The sequence below is a fragment of the Antedon mediterranea genome, chromosome 6 (genome assembly GCF_964355755.1).
Source record: "Antedon mediterranea chromosome 6, ecAntMedi1.1, whole genome shotgun sequence".
Classification (NCBI taxonomy): Eukaryota; Metazoa; Echinodermata; class Crinoidea; order Comatulida; family Antedonidae; genus Antedon; species Antedon mediterranea.
The window spans coordinates 30,414,503-30,431,847 of record NC_092675.1 but is presented as its reverse complement, the minus strand read 5'-3'; the positions used below and the strand labels follow the sequence as shown (position 1 = coordinate 30,431,847).

General features: G+C 32.9%; 1 protein-coding gene and 1 long non-coding RNA gene across 2 annotated transcripts; one reads left to right on the top strand and one right to left on the bottom strand.

Annotated features, from left to right (window-relative positions):
* Window positions 1-9,612: 9,612 nt before the first annotated feature.
* On the bottom strand, window positions 9,613-17,323 carry LOC140052592 (uncharacterized). Its single transcript, XR_011845632.1, has 3 exons — window positions 17,130-17,323; window positions 9,971-10,132; window positions 9,613-9,719 (listed from the first exon to the last, which is right to left on the bottom strand). It is a non-coding gene; the product is annotated as an uncharacterized lncRNA (long non-coding RNA).
* On the top strand, window positions 10,573-13,531 carry LOC140051739 (receptor-type tyrosine-protein phosphatase mu-like). The gene is made up of 8 exons (XM_072097034.1): window positions 10,573-10,698; window positions 10,943-10,994; window positions 11,101-11,174; window positions 11,300-11,425; window positions 11,613-11,726; window positions 11,979-12,139; window positions 12,609-12,741; window positions 13,185-13,531. Exons 1-8 carry the CDS (start codon window positions 10,573-10,575, stop codon window positions 13,260-13,262), a joined length of 864 nt encoding a protein of 287 aa, XP_071953135.1. The 3' UTR covers window positions 13,263-13,531.
* Window positions 17,324-17,345: the final 22 nt, after the last annotated feature.

Here is a 17,345-nt window from a genome sequence, read left to right as displayed (position 1 = left end):
TCCTTTGTTACAATTCTTTTCACCTGATGATGGGCTATGCCCGAAACATGTCGTTAAAATAAATCTATATTGAGGCAGTTTTAACTTATTTGATCTTGATTTTTTTTTGAATAAATTATATACAGGGCCACGGATTCCATAAGTATGTAACTTATATAATAAAATATCGTGATCAATTGTATCAAAGGCCTTCGAGAGGTCAATGAAAATACCAATGGCAAATTCACCCCTCTCGAAAGCCCCAACAATTTCATTTGTTAATTGAAGAAGTGCGGTGGATGTATTATAGTTCTTACGAAAGCCAAATTGTTTATTGTAAAGTATACTATTTTTTTGAAGATAATTGTATGTTCGATCATAAATAAGGCGTTCAAGTATTTTGGAAAAGATCGGTAGCACTGATATAGGACGGTAATTACTGGAATCAGATTTGTCACCAGTTTTAAAAATAGGAGTTACTTTAGCTAGTTTAAGGGTGTCAGGAAAGGTGCCATTTACAAAACAAAGATTGAAAATGTAGCAGAGGGGTTCGGAAATAAAAGGGATAAGTTGTAATAATCAGGTCAAAGACAGATTATGATGACATTAAGGTTGAACTAAAATAAATGAGGGTATCAGGGAAAATTATGCGAGTTATCTACAATGCTTCGAAATCCGTGAGCTTCACAGTCGAGCGTTCTTTTTATTTATTGCGTCTGTCCTGTGAAGCGTATATGATTTGTTGTACATCAAGAATGACCCATCAAATCCTTAGACTTCTTGTTTCCTGCGAGTTTTTCTTGTGATGAATTGAGCAGTACACCAAATATATGATTTCCTTATTATTATTACACCAGGAGATGATCCCATGCCTACTATTTTTTAAAGCTTGGTTCCCACTAGCAAAGCAACGTAACGCAACCTACGCAACATAAGCCCCCCGCCTGCGTGAAATCAAACCTCAAATCAAAGCGATTTTTGCAGCACTTTTGCGTCTTCGGTTCCCACTTAAGCGTGGTTTCCACGAGCGACGCAACGCAAGGACGTAACGCAACGCAAGTGAATTGACCAATCACAAGCGATGGCTTATTCGCTTGTGATTGCTAACTGTCTATGACTTCGCTTGTCATTGGTTAAAACGTTTGCGTTGCGTTTACGTCCTTGCGTTACGTTCTAGTGGGAACCAAGCTTTAATTGGGATTACGCAATACACTTTGCGTCAATACGTCGCGGTGGGAACTACGCTTAGGATTGTAATGTGTTCTTTAATATGCACATGAGCCGTTCATTAGAAAGACTGTGCGAATATCTACACGTATTCCAATCCGCGCCAGCAGTTCGAACACATAGAGAGCGACGATGGAATTTGAACAGCGGTGAACCAAATGAAACCTATGGTACATCACCGTTTAGCGCACAATACATAACCGACTGCGCTACCAGTTGCTCTCTGATTGCCGCCTAAAATAAAACCAAAATGCTTCCTGTTTTTTTTTGTCATGTTGTTGACAATGGTATTCACTTTGTTCAAAAGTCCGAAATCATTTCCGTGTTTCATTTCGTAGCTCTACTAATAGGCCTACTGAATCCATGAAATCTGGTCTATGAAACGAAGGAGTTATTTATTTAGAAGTGTAAGCAATTGACAAGCATGTTAACGTTAGACGTTATTCGTGTGAACATGTTTATCCTAGTCTTGTTTTGTAAAGTACAATCAGGTAAGCAATGTAATTATATTATAAAAGAGGCTAGACAAGCAAATAGCCTAATAGTGTAAAGAATATTTTTAAAAGTGTAAAGTTATGAATTGCAAAATGGTATTTTATTTCCTCTGTTGATAGAATATCGATCTATTATATTCAGTAAATCTAAATAATTCACACACACACACAACCAATAATCATCTCCTTTAATTAACTTAGATGAAATCCTTGATTTTACTATGTGGTGTGACAACCCAACTGTTGACATTGAAGAAATAACTATAGGACCAAGATTTGGAGGTTATGCTGGCACACCAGATAAAACGCAAGACATATCACTTGGAAGAGAGGTTGACACAGGCACTGGGTTACAAGGAAGACCTGTAACATGGTACGATGCTAACGCACCTGGAAACACGCCTGCACCTGTACCTTCTGGTACCATGTTCCCCACAGGATCGACAGTACAGCAAAAAGATACAACTGAATATAGCGCATTACGTGTTAGAATCAATGCAGGATCGGGTGCTGAAAAAGTTGGCGCTTTCTTCGCGACTGCTACAAAAGATTCAAGATCACAAGATATATCTATCATCATATTACCTGAAAATGGTAAGTTGTATTTCTCAATTTAAATAAGGGAAATTCTGGATGTCATTCTTTTTAATACACCATTTTTACTTTAGTAACATAACAATGTTGAGTAATGATATTTTGATATTACCATTACAACTTTGATATTTACATGTTTAGTAAAGTTAGGAAAACACCACATTAATAACCATTATAGATTTGTGATTTGAAGAGTATTATCTTTATTTTACACCACACCAGCCTACGATAATTATCTGATTTTTATCTGCAAAAAAAAAAACGGGGAAAAGTGGTTAAACGTGGTCAATAGATCTGAAGAAGGTTGGGGTTTCTTACCTTTACCTTTTAATACAAATTGTTTAATTTTAAAATCAAATTTCTTTAGCTGACGTCACTCCAATCCAACGATTTATTACAGCCAGTATTGGTGATCACGTGACTTTACAAGTCCGTACCACAATCAGTGTATCAGAATTAAAATGGAAATTAAACAACGTTGACATACCAGAAGGCAATGGTAAAGATACATTGACTATTAATAATATCAGAACAAGTGATGCTGGAATATATGAATGTTACAAAGAAAGAAACGGAAAACATGCAATGATGAGATTGATTGTCAGAGGTGGGTCAATGATATTTGTATTGCATTGGTTAGGGTTAAAAAATATGTTTTAATATCCGTCTATCTCTATAATTTGTAAATAGACTATTTTCAAGATACTGGTATAAAAAGCAGAACATATTATAACATATTATAAAGTCGTGTTATTTTACTGAAGGTTGTCCTACAAGAAAACATGGACCACAGTGTAAAGACAATTGTCCAGTTTGTTATAATGGAGGAATATGTGATCACGTGACTGGATTATGTGTATGTCCACCAGGATTTAAAGGTTCTGATTGTTCTGAAGGTATTTTGAATTTGGAATTTACACTATATTATAGTATTCCAGTATTTCATTATGGAATTGAAGTTAAATCAGATAAAATTATTATACATTTTTGCTGGAAACTGTATTGAGTATTTGAAGGGATAATTTTATAAATTGTTAAACCAAACGCACCACTCAAATCTAAAATAACTCAAGTTACACACACCCCTACCTTCTTTCAAAATGGAAACAATTTGAAACTTTTTTGGTTGATGAATGGAATATTTCTAAGCCAGATACTGACCTTATGACAACAAAAAGTAAGTTTCAGATTAAAATGTTAAATACGATATGTCCACGATTTGTCAAAATGTTTGCGTCAGCGTTTGGTATAAAATCTGACTAACCAAATAAAAAAATCATATTCCAATTTCATTTTATTATTAAACTGAATTGCACTTTTTTATAAGTTACATTTAAAATACTGAATGTTGTAAACTAACATTATTATTTTTCAGGATGTGGAAACAATCTCTGGGGCCGGACATGCGGCATTAAGTGCGCGACCGGCGGATCATGCACAGGAAACATGTTGTGTCCTCCAGATCCTGCTGGATGTTCGTGTAATGCAGGTTTCCATGGTGATACATGTGAGCAAGGTGTGTCGTATGTTTGTCTTTAAAATATTACTTTAAATAGTAATGCTACAAGTCATGATATAAAAGTTACTTATTATTTTGATTTATTTAAAATAGCATGTGCAGGGACTAGATACGGTGCAGGGTGTAGTCAAGAATGTCGCTGCAGTTCAAATTGTGACAACTCAAGAGGATGTTTAGGTGGAGCTGCTACATGTATCAACGCATTTGAGGGAAACAAATGTCTTGGTAAATATTTATTTCTTAACATTCGATCCTGAATTTGCCAGTTAAAACATCTTTCCAACCAGTAGTCTGAACTGATAAAATCCATAGTACATCTTTCATAATTGTTTTCTTCAGATCCCGTGACATGCCCTGATGGAAAGTTTGGTGAATTTTGTCAGTATAGTTGTCACTGTGCAACGTCATACTCATGTGATAAAAATACGGGTTACTGTAATAGTGGAAACTGTGAAGATGGATGGGGTGGCAACGACTGCCAGATAGGTGAGCATTAATCAATGTTTTTCTCATTTTCATATTATGTACTTTATCCAATTCCATTTTAATATAAGATGTTCTTTTTATGTGATAACCTTTTTATATGTGCAATATTTTTTATTTGTTTACCACACACATTGATTACAAATACTAAATAGTAAGAAAAAGAAACAAAATAATACTATAAAGATAATACAGTGTGTGGTAAGTATAATGCGCCCTATCAACATTTTATCTAATTCTAAATTCTACCAGTATACATTCTGTAAATAATATTCCTTCTCACATGTTTCAATCTAGAAAGAGAAGTCGTACTATAAACATGCGCAATTTACATGATAAGGAGTGTCATGAAAACAGAACACATGTACGGTTTACTGTTAAAAGAATAAATAACCGTACTTGAATTGATCTGTGTGTGCTAACTCTAATATTATCAGTATTTGCTGACGGTAAATAAAATCTGAACGTTCATTCCCATAGCTTTGCCCTACTTGTTCAAACAAATTAAATTCATTGACGTCACAGCCACCAATATGATCATCTCATATAATTGGACTTTTGGTGAGGATTATGGAACTGGACCAGCTTCATCTTATCAAGTGTTATATAAAAGTGAAGAAGAATCAACATTTACAACAATCACAACAACTGATGACGTCTTTACAATCACTGGGTTACCGCCAAATCGAACAATTGAGGTCAAAGTTCATGTCTGTAAGAACATCGGCGGACAAGATGTGTGTGGACCAGACAGTCAAGTTGTGACAGAAACAACTATATGTTCAAGTGAGAAAAATCAATTATAACCTTCATAATATAAACAGGAAAAGAGTACGTATTAAAATAGAAATATGTGAACATTGTGGTTAACATTGGTACATTTTGTTTATAGGTCCATTGGTATCTCCACATATTACAGTTTCGGCAGATAGTTCTTCTTCATTAATCATAACATGGAAGGTGAGTTGATAATTCTGTAATTTTGTTTAGTATTAAAATGTATGATATTAGAAATTATTTTAAATACTTTATCATTATCAATATATTACATTGAAATTGATGTCCCCCAAATGTACACATGTTTATGTTATCATAAATTACAGCCTTTTATTAATTGATATTGAATATGTTATGTGTGTGTTTTTTTTTACGCAGAAAATTGATAATGATCCAGAGAAAATACAGTGCAACATTTTTCATTACGATGTATATTGTGAGTCAGATTCCGAATCTAGAACTATCACTGTTAGTGATGTTACATCGACTACAATTGATGGATTAACAACGTGCACGTTGTATACATGCAAAGTACGAATAGAGAACAACGGTGGATTCAAAGGACCATGGAGTAATATTGAAACAGTTGAAACTCACGCGAATGGTAAACCAATTCATTTTGTCGCTAATCGAACTTTAAGCGTAATAATTTTTTATTTTATTCACATTATTTTTATGAAAATTCTTCATATCTAGCATTATACCTAGTATTAATTAGTTTATGAATTCTCAAAACTAAAAGTTTTTTCATCCCTCACAGTGGGAAACAGACGACAGTAGCCTCTACTGCTTTACACACACGTCAAACAAATCTCTTTTAAACTAATAGCCGTAATTTTCAATCGTATGCTGTTTTGGAAGTTAAACATTCTGTGTACCCGTATTACCATTTAGATTCAGTAAGATTGGACCTATCGATCTCATCACCCACCCACCTCCATTTTTTTCAACATTACTCTCAGACTGTTAAAAATAATAGCTATATAAGAATGTTGTAAACTGATTATTTTGTAACTAGGCCTACTCTCTACTCAATAAATTAAACTTTACTTTTTATAATTGATTTTTAAAATATGCATTATTAGTTCCAAGCAAAATTGATGAAATAAATGTTACTACTGGGACAAATAATATTTCCCTGACTTGGAATGAAGTGGAAAATGGAGACTGTCCTGTCATGTACAATGTCACTTACCAACTAATACAAGCTGATATGTGCGAGGACGTACATGTGAACGCCGTAGAAGAAGGTCCTTTCGACATTTCTTCGTATATCATTTCAAATCTGAGTGCATATTCCAAATATGAAATCCATGTAATCTCAGTATCCAACTCAGCTAAACAACCATCAGATATTCATACAGTACAAACAGAAGAAGGTGGTAAGTATTTTAAACCTTACGGCATACGAAATAAAACAATTTGTAGATAAATTAAATAGATTAAAGTAGGCATAATACAATTTTGAACAGTTTATTGATTATTAGTGCTCTTCTAGTCTACGGTATTAGAAGCTTAGGCCTACGAAAGTGTATTTGATAAAACATAATAATACTTAGATTTAGAGTAATAGCGGTAATAATTATTGTGAAAATTTATTTTATTTATTTAGTTCCAACTGGATCTCCAACATCACTTCAAGTTGTGTCTGTAACAATTAACTCGATTAGTTTATCATGGAAACCTCCAAAATGTGGCAACAGAAAAGGTTTAATAACCTACGATTATAAACTGTTTCTTGATGGATTGGAACTTAAAGAGAATAATACGGGATATACAGAAACACAAACTACCATAGATGGAATTGACACAACTAAGATGTATACATTTGAGATTGAAGCAAGAACTTCAAAAGGAATCGGTCCTAAAAAGGACTTTACTGTGATTACATTCAAACATACAAGTAGGTGATTACTATCATGTTTTAACCATTTCTATTTTAAATGTATTTGTATTTTTGAAATTACACCATACTTTCAACTCCACAATGACTGCCGTAAGGGCGTGTGGCACAGTGTGTTGGACGTTCGACTACTGATCGTTTGAGGTTCGAATCCAACTCTGACCGCATTGCTTGTATCCTTAGCGAAGATACTTTACTTACGTTTGCCTCTCTTCACCCAGGGAACCCCGGTTTGATCAAGACACAACTTTGCGCTGATTACTAGCTGCATTATGGGAGTATGTCTCCATATATAGGCCTACGTGTTTGATCCCAAAAAAAATGACTGGGGCCGGTAATAATGTTGAGCGCTTAGAGGTTTCACAACATTAAGCGCTATATAAATCCAGGATATTATTATTAACAAAATTATGGAGCTATTTTTGTATTTTAAACGACTTTAGAAGTTTTCGTTTGGTGCATAGTTGGCCTTTTAACCTCGTGTGTCGTCATCCTAATTATTGTAGTCGTTTTACAAAAGTTGCACTACAAAAGAAAAAGGTAAGTAATGTTGTAAGCTAGCACACCTTTGATTAACTTTAAAAACATACGACGTATATACGACCAATCAGCTGTGTATGTCAAACAAATAAAATGTTGATAAGTTATTTATGGTTAATTGATTGAGTTATATACATTGTTAACGAATATGGCATTATAATACGTTATCTCTTTAATATAATAATTTAGCATTCTCTCAATACTATAGTACATTAAGATCAAAGAAGATTACAGATGAAATAGACAATAACATAGGTGTGTACACATATATATATTTCATTCTAGTAATTTAAGTATTTCTTAATGACCACTTGCATTTCTCTAAAAGTTTTTTGGCCTAGATTCTGATTTGAGTTATTCAATTTCAATAGGCCCTATTTGGCACTAATACAGTATATATATGCAAATATATAGTATTATTTAGCTATATATGTGATTACTTGGTTACTAATGACGGTATCTTTATACTTACAAATAAATACATTTTTTGATGAAGACAAGAAATGCTTATTTAGCGAATTGATGTTTCTAAAAATATCACGATGTCTCAACAATTCACTAACATAAATTCGTCATTACTGATAAATGTCAAGTGATTTATTTCTATTAGAAATGCAAGACGGTTATGTGATTGCAAACCAATTGAATCCTGTTGCTATGGAATTTATTGATTACAATCGACCTGTCAAGATAAAGGATTTACACATGTACATCAGAAACAGAAAACAAGGAACAAGCTTTACGTTTAGGTCAGAGTTTGAGGTAAATCAAGAAAAGAAACACATTAAAATCTAGAAAAGTAAATAAAAACATTTGTTTTTTATTTTAAAAAACTGATATTCAGAAATTGTATTACAGTGCGTTAACAAATACAACATAGATATAACTAACTTAAGAAGTAACATAAACTGAAGAACATAAAGAAAACGTTTACTTTTATTTGAAATAGGAACTCCAGAGTGAGTATGCTCGTCTCCGTCTAGATGGTGAATCTCACAGTTCAAACGCCTGCTACATTAATGTAGGTTATAACATTATTATCAACAGTGTATGTGTAAAACCACCTCTGTATCTAAATTTCACAAAATGTATATATTATTTGAAATATTTTTTTATTCATTTTCAATTTAAATCGATTATAATTGATAATTATCTTTTTATGCTTAGAACAAATCGAATGCATATATTGCTTTTCATGGTGAGAACATTATTATACTGTATTCTAGCTAAAATTATAATGTTTTACAACAAATAATTATTACTAGAATAAAATAATTATGAAATATTTAACGATATTTATCTAAATCTGCGATAATTCATTTCTGTATGTCAATTATTATTCATTGAATATATTAAATATGCACACCATGCACTCAATTTCTTAACAGGTAATGGACAAGGAAAACAGTTATTAGAAATTATTATTAAAGAAAACATCGATATAATAATTAATAGTACATTTGATGGTGACAAGGTATGTGTGTAGTCAAAAGCTTTCCAAATAATATAGATATATAGTTGGGAATAAACAGTAACTACACATATAATAAGAGTTGACAATGACAATGGCAATGAATGGATGTGTGTGACAGTGTCTGAGTGTATACTAGTACACCGGGGTAACCCCCTACTCGTCTAGAAAGATGTACAAGGTGAAGTACACATGAGCTAGATGTGTACAGATCTGGAACTACGGTTTATAGTCGTATCTAAGACACGTTCTACCACCGGTATCATGGAGCGAGTGAGGTTCGTAACCTTGCCGATGTTATGGCTATTGGTATTACGGTTCCACTGTCTTAACCGCTTAGCCACTCACTCGCTATTTTTTTTTTTTTTTTTTTTTTTTATATCATACTCATCCAACAGCGAGTAACACGCCAATTACAGGATAAACTATTTAAAATTTCACAAGACAAACATATACACAAGATGCTCTACATAAACAAAGACTTATTATTAAGTCTTTGGGAGTGGAGTGGAGTTGTAAATTGTCATGAGAAAAAAAACCCTGACATATGACAGGACTTGAACCCAGGACCCTTAGATTGGTAGCCAAGCATCATAACCACCAAGCCACAGCTCCACTCCACTCCTACGGAGACTGGTTAGTATTAGTTCTTTCCAGAGTAATTGTTACAGTAGTGCCTTCTGTTATAATTCTCTTATTGGATCCACTGACCAGCATTTGTTCTATTTCCTCCTTAAAGACCAAAGTTAATTCATTTTGGCAAAAAGGAACTGGATACATGAACACCAAATATGGAAAGGTGTCTGTTAGAAAACTTGAAGATCAATTAAAAGACAATGGTTTTACAACCAGCAAGTTCGAAATTCTGACGGTAATGTTAAGAAATATTTATTTATTTATTATTATAATTAATAGATATATACATATATCAGAAATGATTATTCAAACGTGATTTATGAAAAAAAAAAGTGCCAATAACTAACCTTCTTTACGCAGGAAAATCGTGAATCGCCGCCTCGTGTTGTCCATCAATATAACTGCACTGCATGGCCTGGAGATGTTATGGACACGTCTGCACATCTTATTGAGTTTACACACAGTTTAAGGAAAGCTAAGAAAGACTTTGGAGTTGGACCAATACTTGTCTATAGGTATTAAAAGTTCATTTACTTTGCATTATTTCTCTGTATGTTGTCATGTCATAAAAGGAAATCTAATGAGTCGATTTTAGTTTGTAATAATATGGTCGACATAAATATCAACTATTTATTATCTCTTACAAAGTACCGATTGCCACAAAATTGGAACTGTCATCGCCGTAAACGCAATGCTAGATTTGGCTAAAGAAAGCAGTGAGATTGATGTTTTCAACTTTGTAAAAGATACACTTAGTAGCTGCCCTCATATTCGTTTGAAAGAGGTATGTAGCTTGTTATCATTTTAAACAGTTAAAAAAAGTTATGAAGACGTTAATTGTCGTATTAAATTTTTAGAACCAGTATGTTCCATTTTCACAGTTTTATTTGGGTAAATTGCATGCCAATGGTTTTTGTTTTTTCAGAACCAGTATGTGTTTATCTACGAGATGATTTTGGAGTGTTTATTTTGTGAAGCAACATGCATACCATCAACAGATATTTCTGAACGATACAAAGAAATAAAAAACACAAACAGTTTACTTGGAAGACCAGTTATTCAAGAACAGATAAATGTATGGTGACATAACTTATGCTTATTCTATTAAACTTTACATTTGAAAGATTACATGCATACATAGAGGAATCTAATTGATTGTACTAAAACCATGATTTATCACACAAACTTTTTAGGGGTTGGACATTACTTGAGAAAAAGTATTTTTAATGTGTACATGTTAAATGAAACTACAATGATATATATAACATGCTAAGAGTGATTACTACAATTTCATTATTTATTTATTATGTCTTTTACAGAACATTGAAGCTCTTCTTCCAAAGCAAACACAAAGTGATAAAACACTGCAATGTAAGTGGTAAATGGTCACTATATAAGTAAACTAACTCTATAATTGATATTAACCGTTTAAGATAGTTTTATATATGTTCTTTCAAGTTGATTTTGTATTTGATAGTGAATGTTGCAGAACCTCTATTGATTGGTGTTGAGTCAGAAGATGTTGTATATTCCAATACGAAGAGTACCAAGGTAAGGTGAAATTTAATATAATACATAGGCCTAACTTAAATTCAAATTGTCGTTAGGATTACTATTATATATTTATTAACTCCATGTTGGGCATTTTATAAGTAATGTAATGTTCTTTGTGTTAGTCACAGCATGAATATCTTGTGCCAAGAGAATCAATGCTAAGTGAATTTTCCAATTTCTGGGAGATGATTTATGACTACAAGTCATATACAGTGGTGATGTTAGATGACGAAGAGCAGGTTTATAAGGTAAAGTAAATTGTATGATAAGATTAGTGTGATTATTTAATTTAGATTTTTATAAAATTTAAAATACAGATTAAATTGTTAAATCTTCATGGATGGATTTTTTCTTTTCCTTGACTGACTGTTAAACATTATTAATCTATAATAGGGTTTTTCATAATAAATACAAGTTATGATATTTCCAATTTAGAGAATTGCTACACTTGTTCCTGAACGTAAGATGACACAAGGTCAATTTGCAGTTGAAGTTCTATCTTCTGAGAAGCACGATTATGTTTTAAAACGAACACTAAAATTGACTAAAGTAAGTAGGTAAAAGAAGAATATCATAACACTATTCAAACCTATGTAAAATACTGGTCAAGCTGTAAAAGATTGCATCATAGTGAAATAAATAATATATTAGTATGAGGTAATTCTCGCATTGGCCAGTTTATATGAAAAATGCATACAATCCTGTCTATTTTTAATGCAAAAAAAGAATTATTAATAATATTATAGTAATAGATTTTCCTATGATAAAACACTACTTTATTGTACATTACTTAATAATCAGAATCATGCAAAACCACGTGAGATATGTCACCTGACATTTCTGGACTGGCCTAAAGAATCACAGAAACCTTCATCTCTTGGATACTTTAAACAATTCTGTGACGATGTCAGAGAAGTTCAACGAACTAATAATCGAGATGACTATGTTACAGTTTTTAGTTTGTAAGTAACTATTCTGCTTGTAATTCGGTCACATGATCGTTGAAATCCACTCTAATTTTGATAAGCATGAATTTCTTAGTTTTGACTAATCTAGTTAACAAACTTAAACTGATTAAACTTTTATGTCGAAAACATAATAATAGACTATACCACATAAACTCACATATCGTCAATAATCCAGATTACAACATAACACATGACTAGGCTATAATAATTTCATTTGATGATTTCTTTTTTATTTAAAATTGTCTGTAAATTGCAATTGCACAATTCAATCATAACAACAATGCATACAAGTGGATATTACTAATCCAACACAGGTATAAGAAGAAGTTGTTAACTGAACAACTAAATTCACGATACTTCATATATGAATATTATCCACATTCTCTGTTTGTCAACGATTCTTCCTAAGTAAAACAATCTTAATGGGTAATTCTGTTATATTTTGTTTTTATTGTAACTCAAGGGACGAGAGTCGAAGTGGATTTTTCTGTGCAGTGGACATAATCGTTCGTAAGATGAATGAAGACGCGTTGGTTGATGTCTACCACACAGTGAAACGTATCAAACGCGTTTCTCCATCGTTATTTGATACAAAGGTAACGTTTTATTGTAGATTGTCACGGTATTGATAAACTAGGTTATGTATACACACAAGTTACGTTATACTTTATTCATAATTAAGCAACCTTAGCATTTATAATACCACGTAATTCCATCTCAAAAGATCATACGCAAGCACGGAGACAATATTGGGGTTTATATAATATATAAATATAAAATGAGATAACATTCAAAATATCAAATCGCGTGTATTCCAAAAAAAAAACCCCAATATTGTCTTCGTGCTTGCGTATGGTCTTATGAGGTGGAAACAAATATGAAACCAGACCATTGAATTTAAAACTTACTACTAAAAAGTGTTACTATATATTAAACTTTTTTCCATTTCGTAATATTTATCTAATTTTGATTGATTGACAAGGCCTTAAAAGCAGATTTCGATATCTGTTAGTTAACTAATGTTGTTTTTTTCCCACAGAAGCATTACGAGTTGTGTTATGAAATGGCAAACGTCTGCGCTGCTGGATCATGCGACATTTATGAAAGTGTTCAGTAAACTTGAACAAAACTTAAATTTAAATGAGTGTAATGTAGGCCATGTGCCTTGAACTAAATAATTATTATTGTTTATTAGAGGAGTTTTTGTCGCTTTCGTATTACCACTAATGTTCATGTCCAAATTTGTCATAATATTTGTTTTAATATAATTATCCTATTTAAATCAGCTTGCGGCAAACGGTCTACAAACAGCTGCTCATAGACCAAGCTATATATTTTTAGGAATATATGCGAATAAATCCATTTTAGTAACTGCATTAGCTGTGGGAGGCAACTTTTGGTTCTACATTAGCTGTTGACCGTTCTACATTAGCTGGTGTTGATTTTGTATTTACTACATAAGCTGTTGGTATTTCTACATTAGCTGGAGGTTTTACTGCATTAGCGGTGGATTGTTCTACATTAGCGGTTGTTTAGATATTAGCTGGGGTTTTCTACATTAGCGGTTGTAACACCTGTATAAATTACATAGGTTTATCCCGTGATCAGTCGTTAAATAGTGAAAATGTTTTTAGTACAATTGTTTAAAAAATGTGTGTAGGACAACATTTATTGTATCAGACAAGCATCATTTAATGAAATACGCTAGAAAACTGATGATGTTTTGCTTTTATTTAACATCATTTTGATTACGCATGTTCATGGTATTCTGCAATTTAACAACAATGTTGAAACAAGTAAAGGAGTTCAGACAATATTTAGAGTTACAAAATTATTTGTATATATACAATAAAAAAACTTGGCAAAATTTAAAAACTCGACAGAAAGAAATTACACTTAAGAACCTAGTCGTGTTCGTACGGTGGTTAAAATAAGCGCTTAATTTCACCCATGCCTCGGGTTATAAATTGAGCGTTGTTCGTACTTGAAATATTTAACCGCTTAAATGCTTAATCGACGAATCACAAACCGGAAATTACGTTTTAAGGTCAGTTGTCTTTACAACCTACGACCCCATTTTCGCACGCTAGTTTCGTGTTGTATATTTTTTACTCGCGATCTTTCTTTACAATAACAATTACTTGCTACCTTTTACACTGCTTATCCTTGCGACAAACCTTATGCCTCTTAACGCCGATAATCCTGCCGAAATATGCCTTCTCCTGACGACCATTATTTTACTCATTGACGAAGAATTTGAGCCCAATGTTACACGACGGAAACACCACCGACCAGCGGCTCCCCGACCAGCTAGGCCTACTAAGCGGTCTACACCAACAAGGACAGCACCAGCTGACGATCGCTCTCGAAGCGTGTATGGAAGAGCTTCGTAGGAGAAATGACGGGCCTAGGCAGCGAACGTTTGTCAAAATTTGACACATTGCCTCTATCGGAGATTTATTATCCTCGAAGGCCGAGTATAATTGGATTATCGCTGAAAAAACCTGCAAATTTGGTGAACAATTTACCTCGAATTTTTTGTAGCCTGAGGCAAAAGTTAATTGGATCACGCGAACGGAAATCGGGAATAAGCTGGTATTTTCAACCCCTACGAACAGGCCCTATAGAGTAATAAAACATTTGGGTAATTTTAAACAGCATTTTAGCGACACAACGAAACATTAAGGAAAGTTAACGATGTTTTAGTCACGTGCAAACGCGACTCTACAGCTCACTATGTCGGTCGGTCGGTCGGTCGGTAAACACTAACTCAAGTTATTATTATAATTTGTATTACTGTTTATTTTCAGGACCCCAACGGAAATAAACCCGAGTAATATGTTTTTTTTTATCTATCTATGGAGAGATATTTTGACTATCCTGGTCAAAATCTTATATTTACCAAATCAATTTTCAAACCACTTTTATTATTTTAGTGTATTTTATACATTCAATCTGTAATGTAATTTGATATCTTTTAAACGTATTTTTACTATAATATTGTAAACATTCAATTTTTAATGTACTTTCATACCTTTTTAAACATATCTTTCTATAATCTTTTTAATATTTTAACTCATGCTTTCTGCTTTTTATTGTTTTGTTGCAGTTTTATACCATTTTAACTCAATTTTATGTATATTTTTTGTTGCCTATATATATGTTGACAATGATTTTGACCAAATAAAATGAATGAATGATTTGGTGTTGTACATGTGACCCTCTATTTAGTCCTTAGACTTGTTTCCAGTGGTGTCCTCCTGATGGTGAATTTGGCAGTACACCGGGAGACAATCCCACACGGGACCAACGGCTTAACGTAAGAACACGTATTCCAATCCACCAGCAGTTAGAAAAACGATGGGATTCGAACCGTGGTGAACCAAATAAAATGTTATTTCACGGTGTAGCCCACAATTGACTACCACCAGTGTAGCCGAAATGCCGTTGCTCTCTGATTTCCGCCTAAAATAAAACCAAAATGCTTTCTGGTGTCTATGGTCTATTCAGGAAGAGTTAAATTACTTTCACTCTTCCATTGTTCATTATTCCCCTATCATGTCACATCATAATTGATGGTATTATCGCATCCTTAAATTGTCTGTGCCAATCACTTGGTTCAAAAGTCTGAAACTTAAGATCATTCATCATTTCCGTGTTTCATTTCATACGTATAAGTTCGGTACTTAGCTCTACTGTAACCATGTCAAACATTTAAAGATGCAAAAATAGCCTACAATATACTGCAAACCAAGAAATTCAAAATCAAAGTGTAAGCAATCGACAAACATGTCAACTTTAGAAGTTATTCATGTGAACCTTTTAATCCTTGTCTTGCTTTGTACAGTACGATCAGGTAAGTAATTATCGCAATAATTCTAAAAAAACTAGTTAAAATAAACAAACATGTTCGAATTAGATCATTCAAATTATCGGTAGAATGTTTCCATGTTGCAATGATAGGAACGATGCGGGAAACGATGGCACAATCATGTTTGGGGTTGTAATGCATTTTAGCTCCCTATTGTTTGTACTGACAGTACTGGTAATATTACTGTTCATAATTAACGCAATTACACTTTTGAAACCTCATATGACAGTTTTTAAAAAATGGAATATACTTTTACATAATCTTACACAACATTAACATGTCGTTTTTTATATATTTGTTATTAGTTCAGTAAATCTAAAATTGGTTTATTATTTCCTGGTTATCGGATGACAGTTACCATGTTATTTTACACTTATATAGACACTTGAATAAACAACTTGACTCCAAAGACCCGTAGCAGGAAATTACTTTTTTTTATGTGCACATAATGCAGACTAGGCGCAAATGAGAAAGATGACATCCGTGTCTGTCTAAAATATGGATAGGCCTATAAATGCGTTTAGATTATTTATAATTGGATTGTAAGCAATTCGACTATGTGACAACAACTAGGCCCTATGCGTCAACATTGGGAGTTATTCGTTAGACTTTTTATCCTCTAGCAATGTTTCCTACAGTCAGGTTAAAATTTCAAAGTGGTTGAATTAATGTTATTGTACAAATGCTAATGCTACCACTGTTTAATGAGAACCGCTGCAAATAATTAAAATACTCTGTTGATACCGTGTATTGGTGCTTATATAGTTATCTATATAAACTAATAAAAATTGATTTGGAAGCTACACTTTTGAAACAGTGGCACACTTTTGAAACAGTGGCACACTTTTTGAGTGAAGGTGCGTCCAGAGTAATACTTAACTAATTAATAAAATAAAATAAAATAAAATAAAACTGATTTAACAATAAGCCTATGAGCACGCCATTAAGGTAAACTGTAATTACAAATTTTGTTTCAAGTTCTTTCTATGATTGGTGGAATAATTTAGAATATGATACTGCTTAGATTACAATTTAATAATTATGATTAAAATAAAAGATAAATAGAAGTAAATCATTCACAATCAATAAATAATCAATAACTGCTCAACTGACCTTTCAGATGAAATTCTTGATTTTTCTATCTGTTGTCCAACTCCAACGGTTGACATTGATAGTTTTAATGAAGAATCAAGATTCGGAGGTTATACTGGCGGTTCAGATGAAACTACTGATATCTTACTGGGAAGAGAAAGCGATACAGGCACTGGGTTGCAAGGAAGACCTGTGACGTGGGATGATGATGATGGTTATGATTATTATGGTGATCGT